Genomic DNA, 21657 nt, shown 5'->3' on the forward strand with positions numbered 1-21657 from the left:
TCCTTTGAGAACCAGAGTTGATCCTCTTGTCTCTGATTAATGGAAGAGAGTGGCCAGTAATGCTTTCTGGGACGCTGGTGAGTTTAACCTGTTCACTGCCAAGATTCTGAGTATACTCGAGGGAGTGCCACAGAAGAGGTTAGAGAGAGTCTGGAATTGGGGCCCAGAGAGATTAAATGGCATGAGGAAACTGGGATCCCAGATAGTTCAAATGTACTGTACGGAGTTTGTGTGTTGTCCCCAAGACCTGCATGGGTTTTCTCCAAGATCTTTGGTTTCCTCCCATACTCTAAAGACATACAGGTTTGGAGGTTAATTGGCTTGGTGTAAATGTAAATTGTCCCTGTGAGGATTGCTAGTTGGTGCGGACTCAGTGGGCCAAAGGGGCTGTTTCCAATAAGACTCCGTGATTTTAAAGAGAGCCTGGAATCAGGGCCAAGTGGGTTTAAGAGGAATGCTGGAACTGGGGCATGTTGAGAACCAGGTCTCAATGGGTGAAAGATAACATAGAACTGGGCTATGATATAACTGGAAACCAGTAGTAGATCTTGATCATCTGATATGGACGTATGCATCTGATAAATTGAAAATGCAAAATCCCATTCTATGATGGTGCCGGCTTTAATAGCCCCACAGTAGATGACTCCTCTGAGACGATGTGGAATTCTGAAAGAAAGGTTTTCACATTCTTCTCCAATTTACTCATCCTAGACACTTTTATCAATCAAATTGACATTGCGGGCTATTTTTCTGATGACTATGCTTGAACTTTTGACATGCACTCCTGGCAGGTGATGCTTCATCAAGAATGCAGCACTGAAAGTTACCATTCACCTCTTAAGTTCATACAATTTCCTCATGCAGCACATTTAAGTATTGCAGAATACATTGGATTCAATATGATGCAGATGCTTTCGTAATTCCAGCACTTATCTTTATAACTTCTCTTTGATTTTATTTGGCATACCTTAAACCTTGACTTACATGTGGTGAATGATGGACAGACAAATATTTACGTATGTGATGAAAGTCTTCTAACTGACAATCACTTTCAAAAGAAATGAGGATGTGAGGGTTTCCATGTCAAGATTGAATACAGATTACTTTCACTGCTCTGCCTCAGCAATGTATAGAGGCAGAGTCTTAAAAGAAAATCTTCTGCTGCAGAATGACATTGCACATGTAGTATTAATCTTAATGACTAAGATTGGAAATGAATTAGTTGAGATTGCTCTTGCGGCGCCACAATGGATGACCCATCAGTCTGTAGAATCAAAAGAACCCAAAAATTATGGTAATATGTACTTCAGCTTTGGTGCTTATATTGTTGTAAATCTGACCTCTTGTGAACAGAAAGTGGTCAGCTTTATCAGTAGCAGCGATTCTACATCCACTCAAGTATATTTCGGGCTTGTCAACACAAACCCTGGGACGTTCTGCTAACGTTTTCCTTTCTAACCCCATGATTACATAAGATAAGAAAAACATACAGTAAAACTGATGTGAAAGGGTGATCAATTGTCAGTATGAACTCAATGGGCCAAAGGGCCTGTTTCCATGCGATATCTTACAAGAAAATTAAAATAAGAAATCTGTCTCTTGCCTTGCCATGCTTGCCTTCAATTGGAATGGTATTGAGTACAAATGTTGGGAGATCATGATGCAACTGTAGCTGAGGCCACACCTGGAGTACTATGTGCAGTTCTGGTAGCCCAGCTATAGGATGGGTGAAGTTGGATAGTGTGAAAAAAGATTCATTAGAATGTTACATGGGCTTGGGCTGGAGGGAGATGTTGAAAAGGCTGCAGCGTTTTTCCTTGGAGCATAGGAGGCTGATAAGTGATCTATTGAGGAGTACAAGATCATGAGAGGCGTAGATAAAATGAACGTTATCTATCTTTTTCCCCCAAGGTAAGGATTCAAAAATTAAAAGGCGCAGGGTTACACTGAGATCAGAGAGATTTAAGAGGAATCTCACTCAATATTTTCAAGTTGAGAGTAGTTCATATCTAGAACAAGAGGCAGCTAATAGATGTGATTACAAAACTGACTTTTAAAAGACATTTGGTAGATATACAGATAGGAAGGGTTTAGAGGGCTCTGGGCCAAATGCAGATAAATGGGCCGAACATAATGTGCCAGCTTGGTCAGCATGGGCAAGTGAAAGAAGGGCCTTTCTCAATGGTGTATAATTCTCTGACTCGCTCTCATTGTATTTTATTTTTGCCCAGAGGTGAATTGCATGAGATACAGCTTCGGAAGGGAGGGAAATTAAGATTGGCCAGAAATGTGATAAGGCTCAGTGACTGATGGTATTCCTTCTTTTGCTCTGATACTAATAATAAAGGCCATGGACTTTAGTATTATTCATTTACTTACGTATTAACAGCTGGATTACTCATAAACTGCGAAAAGAGGCTTGTTGCTCGATCCAGATAATCCTTTAGGTTAAGTCGGCACACTATTTCAATAATTGAAACAAACAATGATCTGGAACACAAGTTAAGAAGAAGAGCGTCAACAGCATTTATTTTACTACACCCCTATATTTATACTGAACTATTTTTTCCATCTTTGTTTTTGAAAATTACAGAAAGTTCTTAATGCAAGCATACATCACAAGAACTGGTTGTTTTCATCCATGTCATTTCATCCAAATCTTTTCTCATTCGTGGATCTATGACTAGGTTTAAGGGATATTTGCTTCAACAGGTAAAATAAAGTAGATGGTTCAAGGACCAGTGAACACAAATTTAAAGGGATGATCAAAAGATGTGAGTATAACTTTTTTTGAAGTGAATATTGGTTGTGAGCTGAAATTCTTTGTTTTTGAAAGACGGAGACGTGTCCGTCAGGGTTTTCCAAAATAAAATGAATGAGCTCTTAATAGAAAATCACCTATAATTTTATGTATACAGTTACTGGATCACTAGTGTGTATTTGGATGCTTAGAACAGACTTGAATAAGGCTCGGACACGAGAGTAATCTTACAAGCTTCTTTACTGTAGGATGCCACCTTGAGTCTCCCCCTGCACATGCGTACTTGCACAAGATATCACAAGACACTAATTACATATGCTAATTATCCCATACCTCACACTCCTCCCCCTTTAACTTGGAGGCAGGTAACACCACTTCTATTACATACTCAACACTCATCCCCCTTTAACTTGGAGGCAGGTAACACCATTTCTATTACATACACTTCACTCCTCTACTTTCACCCTTGCTTTATGAGTTATCATTTTCTGGTTCATGTATTTGTTTTGTTTTCCTCTTTGTAGGTGGGATCTGACTCATGGCTGCAAGTTTCCATTTTCTAGCAGCTTCCTCTGCTGTCCAGTTTCTCTTCTCTGATTATTTATCTGCTCTTGTGGTTTCATGAGATTCTGCAATGCATAACCCTTTGTCCATATATAATGCAATTTAAAAAAATGTACAAAAGATATATCTTTGAAAAGTACTGTCATGAGGAAGGAGAATGTAAATCTCACAGATGTTAATGGTGCTTGTTCTTTTTGTTCTTTTCTTTTTGTGTTCTTTTTTTCTTAATAGCTTGATTGGAGTAGTTTTATTTGAATTGTCTGTTTAGTTTATTTTATTGAATTTTGCAATTGTTAATGGTGAAGAATGGGGGTAGGACTTGACAAGCATAGGCTTCTTCCTATCCCTTTTCGAACTAGTCTAATGTGTATTATGTTGAAATTGGCTTTTGATTTTTTAATTTATGTATGTACATATATGTTATGTATATGTGTATGTGTGTATATGTGTATATGTATGTATGCATGTATGTATGTATGTATGTATGTATGTATGTATGTATGTATGTATGTATGTATATATGTACATGTATATGTATGTATGTGTGTATGTATTTATGTATATATATATGTATATATATTAATTTCCTTTTATTTATTCATTTTCATCTTTTCTTTTTTTAATCGTTCGAAATAAAGATATCATTCATTCATAAGTCCATTTCACCTGTACGGTATATGTTCTTTTCCTACCCATCATTGAATAATACACTGTTGCACAATGGTATTATACATAAACCAAATACATTAACCCTTGCTTTATGAGTTATCATTTTCTGGTTCATGTATTTGTTTTGTTTTCCTCTTTGTAGGTGGGATCTGACCCATGGCTGTAAGTTTCCATTTTCTAGCAGCTTCCTCTGCTGTTCAGTTTCTCTTTTCTGATTATTTATCTGCTCTTGTTGTTTCATGAGATTCTGCAATGCATAACCCTTTGTCCATTGCTCAGTGAAGGAGGCTCCATGCTGGACTATACTGAAGTGTCCTAATTGCAATCGGTCCTGCATACTTTTGTCTTGACCAACAAGCCTCTCTTCTTTAGACTTTTCTATTAGCCACTTTCTACTCATTGTCACACATTTATTCAACCTTTCCTTGCATCGTTCAAGCCTTTTCTGTTGTTCATCTACCTGTCTTCTTAAGTCACCTTTCTGGTTCTTTATCAAGAAGTAGGAACTATATTGTCTTTGCAATACAACACTGGCTTTCCTATATCGTTTAAGCGTTTTGTATAGTTTAAGCTTTTTCTGTAGTTCATCTACTTGTCCACTTAAGTCACATCTCTGGTTCTTCATCAAGTAAGATCTATATTGTTTTTTCACTACAACACTGGCTTTGATTTGTGCTCTGCTTAGTTTACTTGCTTCATAAGCATGGTAGTGAGACTGCACTACAATTGTTATATATTTCCATTTGAGGAAGTCTTTCTTATATCGTTTAAGCCTTTTGTATCATTTCAGCCTTTTCTGTTGTGCCTTTATTTGTCTTTTTAAGTTTCCTATACCAACTCCTACAGAGTACTGACTGCACTTTTACAGTAGCTCTCTTTTGCTTAACCCACTGCCTAACCACCATACTCTTGCAGGCAGTCTGAATGGTAATAGTTGCATCCCTCATTGACTGATATTGCACAAACTGGGAATGCCCTATTTTGCATGCTTTGTACCATCTCTGGATCGAAATGACTACTTGACGCACAGCTTTGTAGCGTACCCGTAATCGGTAACCACGGTATGCTGCTTGCAGAGTGACTACAGCCACCTTTTGCATCAAGAAATGCTTTCTTGTAATGCACATTCTTATGAATGACTTAATACGGCGTGCTGCCTTGATTTTCTCAACCAATACTCTGGCTTTGATCCCGCGGTATAAGGCCTGAATACAAACCACTGATTTTCTCAAACTATTATACTGTCTCACTTGGACATTTCTTATCTGGCTAGCTCTGTATCGTTGCTGTACCGTAATGGCAGACCAGCGTAGTTTCTTAAAATACTGACGCTGTTTTTGCATCTGATAATAAGTCTGTATGACCTTGGCAGATTTGTGCATGCACCACAATTGCTTTCGAACAAGCATTCCACGGTAGGCTGCCTGAAGCAGTACAACACTGCTGCGTACCTTCATGTAAGTTTTGCGATCACTTACCATTTGAAGGTGTGCCCAATAATGGGTTTGTATGATTATAGCTGCTAATCTCATTGCCTTGTATTGACCGTATACTCTGTGCATTCTAAATGCTGCTTGTATTACCGTTGCTGCCTTCTGTTTGTTCCGGATCTCTCTCCATACCTTCATACCCCTGAATGCAGCTTGAATAGCTAGGGTTGCGCTTTGGATGGCAATTTCCCTTTTCCTTTTTGACTTCTTTTCCTTTGCCTTTTCCCTTTGGCCTTTTCCCTCTGCACTTGACCTTCGTCACTTGGCACTTGACTTTTGTCCCTTTGCACTTGATCTGCCTCTCGAGCTGTCCCCACCGATACCTTTGCTGTTGGCCTCACCCGACTTCCACTGCTGCTTTAGCTGGCTCCCTTCCCTTCTGACCTTCCTCTTTACCACTGCTCTGCCGACTTGCCTGCCCGCTGTCTCCACAGCCCTCCCAGCTACTAATGGACCCGCTGCATGGCTCGTTGCTGGCTCCCGTGGTCACCCTGCGGAAGGTGAAGGTGAGTCGCTGCTCGTTTCTGCTGCTGGTCCCCGCTGCTCCAAGAGTCGGGACTGTGCCTCTCAGCTTTCTCAGCATTCTCCACTCTCGGCTGTCTCTTGTGACAGGGCTTTCACGGCTCTCGGCTTCTCTCCGCTTCTCTTGCGGGGCCTGTCCGCTTTTCTGCTCACGGTCGGGCTGACTCTGCTCCCGACCGGGCTTTCTCTACTTTCTCCCCCCACTGGGTTGACGGAAGACTCAGCCTCTTTTGTCGGTGGCTCTCTGGACCTGTCCGTGGCCTTCACGGTACTAGGCCCCCACCCGACGTCTGTGGCTGCTGCTTGGGCCTGGCTGTGGGCTGCACAGCCCTGGATACATTCCAGGTAAGCAGACACCGTGCTCGGTGACCCTTACTGCCCCTGCTTGTTTTCCTAGCTCTTCTCTGAGCTATTGCTTCCCGTTCCTACCTTTATTTCTTTTTGGCGCCAATTCAAAACCATTTGGCTTGGTGCTGTTCCACTTTGTTTCCAAATACTACTTCTATTTTTAAACTTGTTTTCGATTCTTCTTGCTGCCCTTGTTCTTATCTTCGTTCTTTTATCCTTGTCGCCAATTGTTGTGTATTTGGATGCTTAGAACAGACTTGAATAAGGCTCGGACACGGGAGTAATCTTACAAGCTTCTTTACTGCAGGACGCCACCTTGAGTCTCCCCCTGCACATGCGTACTTGCACCAGATATCACAAGACACTAATTACATATGCTAATTATCCCATACCTAACAACTAGAATAAATAAATTAGTAATACATTTCTTGGGGCATTGCTTGGAACACACAGTGGTTTATGAAAGGTGCTAAATTATATGTAATATCATGGACATTACAATTGAATCAGATCAACTAATTGATGGTGGGACACAAAATGCTAGAGTAACATCCATCTCTGGAGAACACGTTTCCGGTTGGGACCCTTCTTCAGACAGTTCAGTCCTGTCCGAAATGTCACCTATCCATCTTCTTCAGAGATGCTGCCTGACCCGCTGAGTAACTCCAGAATTCTGTATCCCTTTTATCTGAGCCAGCATCTGCAGTTCCTTACTTTTACAAATCAATGGTAGGTGGTTACATTTCACACAAGCCTCCCCAGAGTTAATTACAGCTAATCCAAGCTGTATATGCACACCTTTACAGTCCTTTCTCCATGCACCTTAAGTGCATCCATGTGATAATCCTGATTATAAAGGACGTACTTAAATTCTTTAATGGGTATATTGGACACTGGGAACCTATTCATTCCTTATCCCCAGCTTCTGCCTGACCTGCAGATTTCATCCAATACTTTGTACATTGCACAAGATCCCAACATCTGCAGTGTCTTGCTTCTGCACTATATTTTGAACAGTTAACAAACCTATCAATGTGATGAGAAAGATTCCATGGTGTTACATTTGTCACATGTGCCACTGCAGAGTGAACATATTTTTAACATATATTACACATGCAAATGCGGGCATTTTTGGCGCCATTATTTGTGAGCTACTTCAGGATGTTTGCCCTCTACTTCAGAAGTGAGACTATGCCTAGGTCTAAAATTAAAAGAAAAGATGTTCACACAGCAAAGAGTAGTCGGAAGCCAGGAGATTGGGAAACTTTCATAGGACAACAGAAGGAAACAAAGCTGGCAATGCAGGCTGAAAAGATTAAGTACTATTTCCTTCGCTCCATAGATGCTGCTGCACCCGCTGAGTTTCTCCAGCATTTTTGTGTACATTGGATTTTCCAGCATCTGCAGTTCCTTCTTAAACAAGTACGAGGGGAAGCTGACCAGGAATATAAAGAAGGACAGTAAAAGCTTCTTTAGATATGTTAAGGGAAAAAGAGTAGCAAAATCAGATGTGGGTCCCTTGAAGGAAGACACGGGTGAAATTATTATGGGGCACAAGGAAATGGCAGAGTTGAACAGGTACTTTGGATCTGTCTTCACTAAGAAAGACACAATCTCCCAAAAGTACTGGGAGACAAAGGATCAAAGTGAATTGAGAAACTGAAAGAAATTATCATTAGGTGAGACATAGTATTGGGTAGGCTAATGGGACTGAAGGATGATAAATCCCCTGGGTCTGATAGTCTGCATCCCAAGGTCCTCAGGGAGGTGGCTCTAGAAATAGTGGACGCATTGGTGATCATTTTCCAATGTTCAATAGATTCAGGATCAATTCCTGTGGATTTGAGGATAGCTAATGTTATCCCACTTTTCAAGAGAGGAGTGAGAGAGAAAACGGGGAATTACAGACCAGTTAGCTTGACTTCGGTGGTGGGAAAGATGCTGGAGCCAATCATTAAAGAGGTAATAATGGGGCATTTGGATAGCAGTAAAAGGATTAGTCCAAGTCAGCATGGATTTATGAAAGGAAAATCAAGCTTGACTAATCTTCTGGAATTTTCTGAAGATGTGACAAGTACAAGAGGGAATTAGGAGCAACACTAGCAAGTTTGCAGATGACACAAAGCTGGGTGGCAGTGTGAACTGTGAAGTGGATGTTAGGAGGTTGCAGGGTGACCTGGAAAGGTTGAGTGTGTGGGCAGATGCGTGGCAGATGTAGTATAATATGGATAAATGTGAGGTTATCCACTTAGGTGGCAAAAACAAGGGGGCAGATTATTATCTCAATGGGGTTAGGGGGAGGTGCAGCGAGACCTGGGTGTCCTTGTACACCGGTCACTGAAAGTTGGCGTGCAGGTACAGCAGGCAGTGAAGAAACCTAATGGAATGTTGGACTTCATAACAAGAGGATTTCAGTATAGGAGTAAAGGGGTTCTTCTGCAGTTGTATAGGGCTCTGGTAAGACCACATCTGGAGTATTGTGTATAGTTTTGGTCTCCTAATTTGAGGAAGGACATCCTTGTGATTGAGGCAATGCAGCATAGGTTCACGAGATTGATCCCTGGGATGGCGGGACTGTCATATGAGGAAAGATTGAAAAGACTAGGCTTGTATTCACTGGAGTGTAGAAGAATGAGGGGGAACTTATAGAAATATTTAAAATTATAAAAGGACTGGACAAGCTAGATGCAGGAAAAATGTTCCCAATGTTGGGCGAGTCCAGACCCAGGGGCCACAGTCTTAGAATAAATGGTGGCCATTTAAGACTGAGGTGAGAAAAAACATTTTCACCCAGAGGGTTGTGAATCTGTGGCATTCCCTGCCACAGAGGGCAATGGAGGCCAAATCACTGGATGGGTTTAAGGGAGAGTTAGATAGAGCTCTAGGGGCTGGTGGAATCAAGGGATATGGGGAGAAGGCAGGCATGGATTATTGATTAGGGACGATCAGCCACGATCACAATGAATGGCGGTGCTGGCTTGAAGGGCCGAATGGCCTCCTCCTGCACCTATTTTCTATGTTTCTATGTTTCTATGTAGATTTAAAAAAGTTCATAATTCATTCCATAAAAATGCTGAAACAGAAATCCATAGACGAAGAAGTGAGACCATTTGTCAAAAAGTACCAAAGGACAAATTTAACTACAACCGAGGAGTGATCTAAAGTTTTGGAGAAAGGAAGGTTGGTGTGTATATTTTTCTTTCTGCATAATTGATTTTTGGAATGAAAATCCCGGTCATTTAGTTTGCACTATAGGGTTAAAAGCAAGACTCAAAGATAAAATTAAGAAGAATTCTTCGAGAAACCATATTTGGGAAATAGTAAACTGGATGTGGGGTAGCCAAAATAGGCAAATAGGCAAGTAAACTACAGAATTTGTGGCATAAAATAAGTAACCAGTTAATTCATAATCAATAGGCAGGAATTTATTATACTTACATATTAATGTCAGAATTATTAATATTATTGAAATCATGATTGATTAATTTCATCTGATAATGATAAAATGGAACAACTCGGTCGAAGAGGAATTTCTAGAAGCAGAAACATAATTAAATTCTCAATTAAATATAATATAAAGTGTTTATCAATTACACTGGATTTTCATTCATGCTATTCAATTGACAAGACTTTGCTTTTATGTAAACAGTTTAATCTAAGCTGAAATCAAATCACCCCTATTTTGGGGCATGTGAGCTGTAAACCATCTCACCATGTATGTTTTAATTTCCAGAGACAACACTGGTTCAATACTGTTGGCAAAGTGGCAGAAATCTGCTGTAGTGGGAAACCCCCAGTCTGCGTCACTGCTGGGAATACAATGGCTCAAAGTCAAATATTGTTGTGGGGAAAAAACACCTGGATTAGAAAGCGAAAGTTATGGCTTGGGTGGATGATTGGACTATAAATCAGGAACTTCAGTTAGGATTTAGATTGAGACCCGAGATGGTGCCAGTGGCTGCCAGAGGCTCAGCTCAATTCATGACTAGTTGATCCGGGATGATACTCAAACAAATCCTGATTTGAGATATTTGGAAGCAAGCCATGCATTTTTCTGGGAGCCAAGGATAGAAGAACAGGAAGTGATATCAAGACCATAATACCATATGGCATACAGCAGAATTAGGCTATGCAGCCCATCAAGTCTACTCCACCATTCAATTGGCGTCACCTAGGTGTGAATTCTTGGCCATTCCTTGGACGTGGCTGGTCCATGACTAATTGCTGGTGAAATTGAAGCTTTCGACCATCTCTACTTTGGCACCATCAATGCATACCAGGGTGTGTGTACTGTGTCTGAAGTCGATCACAATCTCCTTTCTATTGCTAACATTGAATACGAGATTGTTGTTATGGGCCCATGTTACGAGATTCTCAATCTCCTTCCTGTACTTCGACTGGTCATTATTTGATATCCAGTCCACTACAGTGGTATTGTTTCCAAACTTGTAAATTGAGTTGGATTGGTATTTGGATGCGGTGTCATGAGTGTATACAGGCTCAGAACACATCCTTGTGGGGCACCAATGCTGAAGAATGTAAAGAAGCTTGAAAGGGCACACCACCAGACTCAGGGACAGCTTATTTTCCCCTCTGTTATTGGGCTTCTGAATGGTCCTTCCATAAGCTGGAGCACTGTCCAATTTACCTCTACTTCATTGAGGCCATTCCCCTTTGCTCTCTCTAGTACTTGAATTTGACTTGATTACATTTAAGTATATGATCTTTGATATGTTTGGATAGCATACAAAACTAAATATTTCATTGTGCCATGGTACACATGACAATAATTATCATTAACCATACTTGCTTTCCAGTGCTTTTATTAATTTCTCTCGCTTTAAATATTCTTTAGTCAAATGATTATCAATTTTGATTAAATAATTAAAACACAGTACAGAGTTTTTTAAGTTGGTGACAGTGTAAAATACAAGTTATAGAAACATAGAAAATAGGTGCAGGAGTAGGTCATTCGGCCCTTCGAGCCTGAACCGCCATTTGATATGATCATGGCTGATCATCCAACTCAGTATCCTATCCTTATGAGCCTTCCTAATTTTCTTTTTCTATTGAATTCGAGAGTTAAAAATGAGCATAAATAAAATTAGCATATTGAATTATTGCGTGTGCATTGAGTAACAGTCTTTCATTACACACTGTTAACTATTAGACGATAAACATAGGATTCAGGATAAAGGATACCTTATAAAGCCCATATGATGAGGTTGCCTGTAACATAAATTCAATATGTTTTAAATGATCAATGTTGCTGTGCCATACTAGTTTTTCCTTTTCCTTTGCAAGATACACAGTCATCTCCAATGCAGTTTCAATGTCAACATGTCCAACCCTGTCAGATAACATATAGATAACAATTAATTTTATTGAAAACCAGCAATTGTTTCTGCAATATTTTGGTTGGTAAATTGTTCATCTTAATTTTTGGAGTTTGATTGAGCTTCTTCCTCCTCTTCACCCTTCCTTAACACTTCCTAGACTAGGTCCACCAGCCAGCCCAATACAGAATGTTAGATAAAACAAATTGCCGGGGTAACTCAGTGAGTTAGGAGGATATGAATCAGTGATGTTTCGGATTGGGACCCTTCCATGTCGTCCAGAAATTCTGCCTGATCACATGATTTAAACAATCATTTTATGTTTTACTCAAGATTCCAACATCTGCAGTTTCTTGCATCTACAAAATCTTTGGAATCTTGAGTAAAACATAAAATGATTGTTTAAATCATGTGATCAGGCAGAATTTCTGGACGACATGGAAGGGTCCCAATCCTTGAAAATAAATTACATGCACTGCAACTCTTAACCCTGGGTTATTTTTCACTTATGGCAAGCCATCTCCTGTAGACTCCTACATCCTGAACTTATGGATAGGATGCATTTTGACATGATTTTACTTTATAGTTAGAATACAATCCCTAGATTCTATCTACTATTTTTCTAGTATCAAAGGCCATTCTGCCAGAAGCTAACAAACAGATCATCGCAAGTTAATTGGCTAAAAATTGGATTGCTCGAAAGAGGTACTAATCTTGCAATCTGCAGTCAACCAGAGTCTATTATGTGGGGAATATTCAGTGGAAATGCAACAACAGAAGTTTGTACTTCCTCAGAAAACTTTAGTCTGTGGATCTCAGGACCTTTTGGAGAGCAGGACATAGAAACATAGAAACATAGAAATTAGGTGCAGGAGTAGGCCAGTTGGCCCTTCGAGCCTGCACCGCCATTCAATATGATCATGGCTGATCATCCAACTCAGTATCCTGTACCTGCCTTCTCTCCATACCCCCTGATCCCTTTAGCCACAAGGGCCACATCTAACTCCCTCTTAAATATAGCCAATGAACTGGCCTCAACTACCTTCTGTGGCAGAGAATTCCAGGACGTAAGTGCATGGCCTTTGAATATTCTTAGTGTATAGTGAATGGGAATAAAGATTCACTGTTTCTTCCCTTGGGATCCACAGATCTGCCTTCAATGCCTCTCTAGTAACTATAACATGCCATGTCATAAGACCGCAACAGAATGCTCATGGCTAGGCAGTTTAAATTGAGAAGAAGCAGTGTAACATATTGCATAATACATATTTATCATGCTTCACAGTGGCAGCCTTAGAAATACTCTAAGTACTCAAAGTAGACCAATTGTCAATTAACCAAATGACCTTTCAAATCATTTCATGCAGTGATTTGAGCTATATAGTATGCTTCATTTTGAGTAATTAACAATTTGCTAAAGGCAAAAGAAAGTGCCCTGTTTTTCCTGGCAACAAACAAATTTCAAGCATTGCAATTGAAAGATGGTGAAGCCCAATCAATTCCATACTTCCAAGGCAAAACTCACTGTGCAAGATGAAATGCATCACTGATCATCTGTGCTCTGTTAATAACTGGAATTACCTATGATAGAAAAAGTCTCAGAATTTCAGTAAATTATACAGTAGCAATTAATACATTCAAAATATCAGCATCAATTGTCAGCATCAAGATATGAATTTTCTTTTACATTTGGACTGTTTTTTTCCAATTCTGTCTTCACGCTCAGATCAATTACAAATCCTCCAATAGGTAAGAAGGGTTTAGAGGGAGATGGGCCATATGCTGGCAAAGTGGAATTAACCAGGAGTGGCAAATTGATCGGTATGGATAAGTGGTCAAAGGGTCTATTTCCTTGCAGTATATAGCTCTATGACATTACCAGATAATGTCAATAGATCATATCTGGAAGCTAGGCATGGGCCACATGCATTCACCACTCATCTACCTGCAACATGCAAACCTAAACTTTAGTAATCTGGCTTTAAAAAGCTAGGTCAATTTTAACTGATGAAGCCCTATTCCATGGAAGGCTTTTGCACGCATATGTATTATTATGTTTGGTGTATGGGTGGTGTTCAGAATATCCCTTCCCCATCCTGTAGCTGAGAAATCATTGACCAGGAGAAAGCAATGTCCTTCATACTGAGCAATCAAGCTTGTTTGAATAGTTGATTCAAAATCCAGTTAAAATCAGCGTTTTTCTAAAAATAAAAATTGAAACAAAAAATTTAAACTTAAAAACAAAAAAATGATTCCAGATTTATTGAAATTCAACTAATTTTATTTCAACTAGTCAGTACTTTATCTTCTGCAGTCACTTCTCTCTGTTGAGGCAAATGGATTTAATGGCCCTGCACTAGATGAATCCTGATATCGATTTGCCAACCCAATTCCCATCATTAATCAACATTGGAGCACAGTTTAGGCAAAAAGAAACCAAAACATTTAGGATGTAGACAAAAAAGCTGGAGAAACTCAGTAGATGAGGCAGCCTCACCTGCTGAGTTTCTCCAGCTATTTTGTCTACCTTTGATTTTTCCAGCATCTGCAGTTTTTTCTAAAACATTTAGGACAATCATTTTTGAAGGAATCTCATACTCAGTGGCTGCTGGAGAAATACCACCTTTTCCTAAACAACAAAAGTTAAAGTACTTAAATTAAGTTCTCCAAAGCTCCCTTAAGATTTGAACTACTGTAAACCATTTTTCCACACTGTAAACATTGAATAGTATTTTCTTCCCTTATAATTAGTACGACATTTAGTATATGCCATTTTGGGGCACATTTTGTACAAACCTCTAAAGCAAATTGCTGCAACTGAATTATTGAATAGAAGGCAGACTAGGCAAAAATAATATGAGCATCAGTCAACTGCTCTGAATCTGATCTTTGCAAGTACTGACCGGGCAGGATAAAAGCCAAAAGCTGAACAATTTCATGGGGAACACCTGATGATCATTACACATAAAACAGGTGATGTGGAGTCAGTATGGATAGAACTAAAGAATTGGGAGGGTAAAAATACCTTAATGGGACTAATCTACAGGCCCCCAAACAGTAGCCTGGACATAGGGTGCAAGTTGAATCAGAAGTTAAATTTTGCATGTAGCAAAAGTAATGCTGTGGTTGTTATGGGAGATTTCAACATGCAGGTAGACTGGGAAAACCAGGTTGGTACTGGACCACAAGAAAAGGACTTTGTAGAGTGCCTTTGTGATGGATTCTTAGAACAGCTTGTATTGTAGCCTACCAGGGAGAAGGCAATTCTGGATTTAGTGTTATGTAATGAATCGGATTTCATAAAGGACCTTGAGGTTAATGAGCCATTAGGAGGCAGTGACCATAACATGGTCAGGTTTAATCTACAATTGGAGAGGGAGAAGGGTAGATCGGAGGTGTCAGTGTTGCAATTGAATAAAGGGGACTATGGGGCCATGAGGGAGGAGTTGGCCAAAGTTGACTGGAAAGATACCCTAGGAGGGATGACAGTGGAACAAAAATGGCAGGTATTTCTAGGAATAATACAGAAGGTGCAGGATCAGTTCATTCTTAGGAGGAAGAAATATTCCAAGGAGAGAAAGGGACGACCATGGCTGACAAGGGACATCAGGGACAGTATAAAAAATTAAAGCAAAGAAGTACAATGTAGCAAAGATGAGCGGGAAGCAAGAAGATTGGGTAATGTTTAACGAACAACAGAAGATAACCAAAAAGACAATACAGGAAGAAAAGATGAGGTATGAAGGTAAACTAGCCAAGAATATAAAGCAGGATTGTAAAAGCTTCTTTAGGTATGTGAAGAGGAAAAAAGTAGTTAAGACCCCAGCTTGGTTGGACCCTTGAAGACCGAAAAATTGAATTTATTATGGGGAACAAGGAAATGGCATTGGAGTTGAACAGGTACTTTGGATCTGTCTTCACTAAGGAGGTCACAAACAATCTTCTAGTGGCCAGAGGATCCGGGTGGATGGACGAACTGAAGGAAATCCACATTAGGCAGGAAATGCTGTTGAATAGACTGATGGGACTGAAGGCTGATAAATCCTCAGCACCTGATGATCTGCATCCCAAGGTATTTAAGGAAGTGGCTCTGGAAATCGTGGATGCATTGGTGATAATTTTCCAATGTTCTATAGACTCAGGATCAGTTACTGTGGATTGGAGGGTTGCTAATGTTATCCCACTTTTTAAGAAAGGCGGGAGAGAGAAAACAGGGAATTATAGACCAATTAGCCTGACGTCGGTGGTGGGGAAGATGCTGGAGTCAATTATAAAAGATGAGATATCCGAACATTTGGATAGCAGTAACAGGATCGGTCTGAGTCAGCATGGATTTACGAAGGGGAAATCATGCTTGACTAATCGTCTGGAATTTTTTGAAGATACAACCAGGAAAATGGACAAGGGAGAGCCAGTGGATATAGTTTACCTGGACTTGTTAAAAGCATTTGATAAGGACATAGGAGATTAGTGGGCAAAATTAGGGCACATGGTATTCGGGATAGAGTGCTGACATGGATAGCGAAGTGGTTGGCAGGCAGGAAACAAAGAGTAGGGATTAACGGGTCCCTTTCAGAATGGCAGGCAGTAGTGACTAGCGGGGTACCACAATGCTCGGTGCTGGGACCGCAGCTATTTACAATATACATCAATGATTTGGATGAAGGGATTCAAAATAACATTAGCAAATTTGCAGATGAAACAAAGCTGGATGGTAGTGTGAACTGTGAGGAGGATGCTATGAGAATACAGGGTGACTTGGACAGGTTTGGGGAGTGGGCAGATGCATGGCAGATGAAGTTTAATGCGGAAAAATGTGAGGTTATCCACTTTGATTGCAAAAACAGGAAGACAGATTACTATCTAAATGGCGTCAAGTTGGGAAAAGGGGATGTACAACGGGATCTGGGGATCCTTGTGCATCAGTCTATGAAAATAAGCATGCAGCTACAGCAGGCAGTGAAGAAAGCGAATGGCATGTTGGCCTTTATAACAAGAAGAATCGAATATAGGAGCAAAGTGGATCCTTCTGCAGTTGTACTGAGCCCTAGTGAGACTACACCTGGGGTACTGTGTGCAATTTTGGTCCCCTAATTTGAGGAAGGACATTCTTGTTATTGAGGGAGTGCAGCGTAGGTTTACAAGGTTAATTCCCAGGATGGCAGAACTGTCATATGCTGAGAGAATGAAGCAGCTGGACTTGTACACTCTGGAGTTTAGAAGGATGAGAGGGCATCTCATTGAGATATTCTCTACCTCAGAGGGCGGTAGAGGCAGGTTCGCTGGATGCTTTCAAGAAAGAGGTAGATAGGGCTCTTAAAAATAGCGGAGTCAGGAGATATGGGGAGAAGGCAGGAACGGGGTACTGATTGGGGATGATCAGCCATGATCACATTGAATGGCGGTGCTGGCTCGAAGGGCCGAATGGCTTACTCCTGCATCTATTGTTTATTGTAATAGTTTAGGAGTAAGCAAGAAGAACAGTTTAGAGCATCCCTGATGGTCAAAGGTCACTGAAGACCGGAGATTTGTTACATTCCCCAGAAAGTTACATGGAACATTAAGAACATGGAACAGTACAGCAGCAGAACAGGTCTTTTAGCCCACAATATCTGTGTCAAACATGATGCCAAGTTAATCTCTTCTACCTGCACATGATCCATATCCCTCCGAAGGTACACCAAATTGCTGGAGAAACTGAGCGGGTGCAGCAGCATCTATGGAGCGAAGGAAATAGGCGACGTTTCGGGCCCAAAACCCTTCTTCAGACTGATCCAAAACGTCGCCTATTTCCTGCGCTCCATAGATGCTGCTGCACCCGCTGAGTTTCTCCAGCAATTTTGTGTACCTTCGATCTTCCAGCATCTGCAGTTCCTTCTTGAACACATCCATATCCCTCCATTCGCTGCACATCCATATGCCTGTCTAAAAGCCTCATCATATGTGCTTCTGCCACAATCTCTCGCTGATCAATCCAGGCACCCACCACCATCTGATTAAAAAGATTTGGCCCACACATCTCCATTAAACTTTCCTCCACTGATCTTAAAGCTATCCGCACTAGTCTTTGACATTTCTACCTTGCAGAAAAAAGTTCTGACTGTCTACCCTATCAATGTTTCTCATAATTTTACACACTTCTATCATGTCATCCCTCAATCTCTGAAGCTCCAGAGAAAACAATCCGTGTGTGTACAACCTTTCCTTATAGATAATATCGCCTAATCCAAGCATAATTCTGGTTAACCTCTTGTGTATCATCTTCAAAGCCTCCACATCCTTCCTATAATGGTGCGACCAGCACTACGCACAATACTGCAAATGCAGACTAATCAAAGTTTTATAAAATTGTAACGACTTGCTGACTCTTATGCTGAATGCTTTGACGGATGAAGCTAAGCATACCATATGCCTTCTTTACAGCTTTATGTACTTGTGGTACCACTTTCAGAGAGCTGTGGACTTAGACCCCAGGATCCCAATGTACACCAATGCTGTTAACATTATGCATTTCTTTACAGTTGATCTCCCAAAGTGCAGCACTTCACACTTGCTCTAATTAAACTCCATCTGCCATTTCTTCGGCCATATCTGTAACTGATCTAAATCTCGCTGATAGCCTTTGACAGTTTCTTTCACTGTTTGCAACCTTTTGATGCCTGCAGATTTATTATCTAACCCGTCCACATTAATCTCCAGCGAGAGTTTTTGACTGATTGGTTTGGTAGACAGTCACAGGATACAAATCAATGGGGTCACCAATAATTGCAATGGCTCTTGCCATTTTAGTCATGAGTTCCATATGTTCAACTAAACAATGAACTACAATAAGGACACAACTCCATTGAAGAGAAGGACATACAGGCTCAGATATTATCTGACAGCTGTCGTGTTTTATTTATTCATTCAGAGCATGTGGGTGTTGCAGATGACATTAACATTTATTACTTATCCCTAACTACCCTTAAATTAAGAGGCAGACAAGACTCAATCACATTGGTGCCAAGTCATATGTAGCCACAGTAAAGATAAAAGATTCCCTCCCCTGAATGATGTTTGTGTAACAAGTGGGTTTTATAACAATCTGATGGTTTCTTGGTCGTAGTTAAAGAAACCAGAGTATGTTTTAAATTCCAGATTTTATTTGATTACTTGGTTGAATTCCTCAGTTGCCGTGGTAGTATTGAACTCATCTCTGAAGTTTAATAGTCCAGCCGATGGGCCTGATACCCAACCTCTACTGTACCTTTCTGATATTCTTTTTACATTGTTATAGTAGCAGAGATCCAGAGTGGAAACAGGCCCTTCAACCCACTGAGTCCACACTGACCAATGATCACCCTGTACATTTGTTCTATCCTGCACATTAGAGATGTTTTACAATTTCCAGAAGCCAATTAACCTACATCTTTAGAGTGTGGGGGGGGGGAACTGGGGCACCTGGTGAAAACCCACACGGGTTTATAGGACAGTCAGGTGGCACATGATTTGCATAATGATTTGCATAATGATTTCATCAATTCTAATGAACTCTAGTGGAAGCATCAAAGAGGCATCAAGCCTGTACTATCAGTGCAGAGCTTCACACTCATAGCCCAGCAAGTGCTCTCAGATATCAACACTCCTGCAAGAAGTGCCTTGTTTTCACCTTTACTCATAGATTTCACAGAAAGGCAACATTCATAACATGGCATTCTGTGCCTGCATACAATATACTAAAGACGGGCGGAAAAAAAGATTGTGACTTACAGATGAGTCATTATTTAATTGTAGACTGAGCCGATGCCAATTGGAATCATCATAGTTAACTCTATAGAAGGCAGATATATTGATATTTAGCAGGACCCATTCTTCATCAGTAGTACATTTCACTTCAGGAATTGTTTCTGTACGCAAGCACCAAGGATGAATGTCAGCATTATAATTTCCGTTTGCTATAACTTACTTGAAAATAATTAGCATTGAGAATTTGAGCAAGTATGTCAATGTTCAGTTTGGAATCAATACCTTAGAAACTCAGTTGTACATACATTCCCTGGTGTATGTTAAAGAGACTGTGATTTATGTGCTAATGTGAGGGGTTTTGCACCTATGCATGCAGTTATTTCAATTGATTTGTAACGCATATTTGAACTGCTGGGCATGTCTTCCTGCTCTGCATTTCACAATTCCGACATTTCTTTACCTTTGTACTTATTCTCAAACTGCTCCCTCCTCTCTCTGAATTTGTCCACCCTCGATTTTTCCAACATCTGCAGTTCTTTCATAAACATTTTGTCTACTCCACTGCTAAATCTCCTCAAGGTATGCTTACTTTAAAGATGTTCCCCTCCTCTCTCAAAACGTTGCTCCAAAGATGCTACCTCACCCGCTTAGTTTCCCCAGCAATTTTGTCTACCAAACTGCTCCCATTCACTCATTGACCAGATGATCTTGCTTACAGTTTATCCCCATGGTCACACTCTATTTACCTTATCAAACATACTCCATCACCCGCTGCTACCAGTCGCCCCCTCTCCATCTCCCTCAGCTTAATAGTGTCTAATGAAGGGCCTCTAACCTAAAACTTTAACACAGTTTCTCTTCCCTCAGATCTGGCCCCACCTAGAGTCATGGAGTGATAGAGTGTGGAAACAGCACTTTGGCCCAACTTACCCAGAGTGTCCAAGATGTCCCAGCTACACTAGTCCTACCTGCCCGCATTTGGTCAATCTCCCGCTAAACCTGTCCCATCCATGTACTTGTCTAAACATTGGGATAGTCCCAGCCTCAACTACCTCCTCTAGCAACTTGTTCCATACACCCACCATCCTCTGTGTGAAAAAGTTACTCCCAGATTCCTATTAATTCTTTTCCCCTTCAACTTAAAACTATGTCCTCAAATCCTCGAATCACCTACTCTGAGCAAGAGATTCTGTGCATCTTCCCGAGCTATTCCTCCCATGATCTTAAACACCTCTATAAGATCACCCCACATCCTCCTGCGCTCCAAGGAATCCCAGCTTACTCAACCTCTCCCTATAGCTCAAACCCTCTACTCCTGGCAACATGCTTGTAAATCTTCTCTGTACCATTTTCCAGTGTGACAACCTGCTGAGTATTGCCAGCGTTTTCAGTTTGTATCCACCTAGGATGTCTGGTTTGAGCATCAGAGAACTAGGATGCTCACTTCAGTGCCCTTCCAGCCATTCCTTGCATGAGGTAACCTGGCACTCTACTTCACGAGCAGTTCCTTTTGAGGATCCCCACTCATCAGCAAGTGCGTTGTCGCATTCACGTGACTGCTGAAATGATGTGACCTTGCTGTGCGTATGATACCAAAGATCAGTGAACTGCCTCATTATCATGCATGGTTTCATGTCAATCTAGAATGAAAAACTTTCCCCTATGGACATGCCATCATGTGTTCCCTTGCATAATGCCTACTTCTGTGTATGTTTCTCAGGTGTGCGTATGAAAATTATTCCCAATCTCACTCCAAGAAAGTGAGTTTGTAGAATGCCTCCGAGATGGATTCTTAGAGCAGTTTGTAATGGAGCCGACCAGAGAAAAGGCAATTCTGGATTTAGTGTTGTCCAATGAACCAGATATGATAAGAGAACTCGAGGTAAAGGAACTGCTTGGAGGTAGTGATCATAATATGATTTGTTTTAATCTGCAATTTGAGAAGAAGAAGGTTAAATCAGAAGTGGCAGTGATGCAGTTGAACAAAGGGGACTATGAAGGCATGAGAGGGGAGCTGGCCAAGGTAGACTGGAAAGGGATCCGAGCAGGAATGACGGTGGAACAGCAATGGCAGGAATTTCTGGGCATAATCCGGAAGACGCAGGATCATTTCATTCCAAAAAGGAAGAAAGATTCTAAGGGGAGTAGGAGGCAACCGTGGCTGACAAGAGAAGTTAGGGGTAGAATAAAACTAAAAGAAAAGCTGTATAACACAGCAAAGAGCCGGAAGCCGGATTGCCAG

General features: G+C 40.7%; 1 protein-coding gene across 2 annotated transcripts in view; it reads right to left on the minus strand.

Annotated features, from left to right (window-relative positions):
- Positions 1-679: 679 nt before the first annotated feature.
- The window catches only part of LOC129695817 (aminopeptidase Q-like), a 137146-nt gene continuing 116168 nt past the window's right edge, over positions 680-21657 (minus strand). Inside the window, exons 12-16 of one of the 2 annotated variants that reach the window (XM_055633165.1) lie at positions 19440-19576; positions 13216-13271; positions 11557-11704; positions 9793-9887; positions 680-2490 (exon numbers count right to left, since the gene is read on the minus strand). In XM_055633165.1, coding sequence (XP_055489140.1) covers positions 2376-2490; positions 9793-9887; positions 11557-11704; positions 13216-13271; positions 19440-19576 — 551 coding nt within the window. In that variant the 3' untranslated portion in view covers positions 680-2375. Of the gene's footprint in view, positions 2491-9792; positions 9888-11556; positions 11705-13215; positions 13272-19439; positions 19577-21657 lie in introns of those variants that run through there. The other variant, XM_055633166.1, reaches the window with a different exon arrangement.

This window comes from Leucoraja erinacea, chromosome 3 (genome assembly GCF_028641065.1).
Source record: "Leucoraja erinacea ecotype New England chromosome 3, Leri_hhj_1, whole genome shotgun sequence".
NCBI classification, from domain to species: Eukaryota; Metazoa; Chordata; class Chondrichthyes; order Rajiformes; family Rajidae; genus Leucoraja; species Leucoraja erinaceus.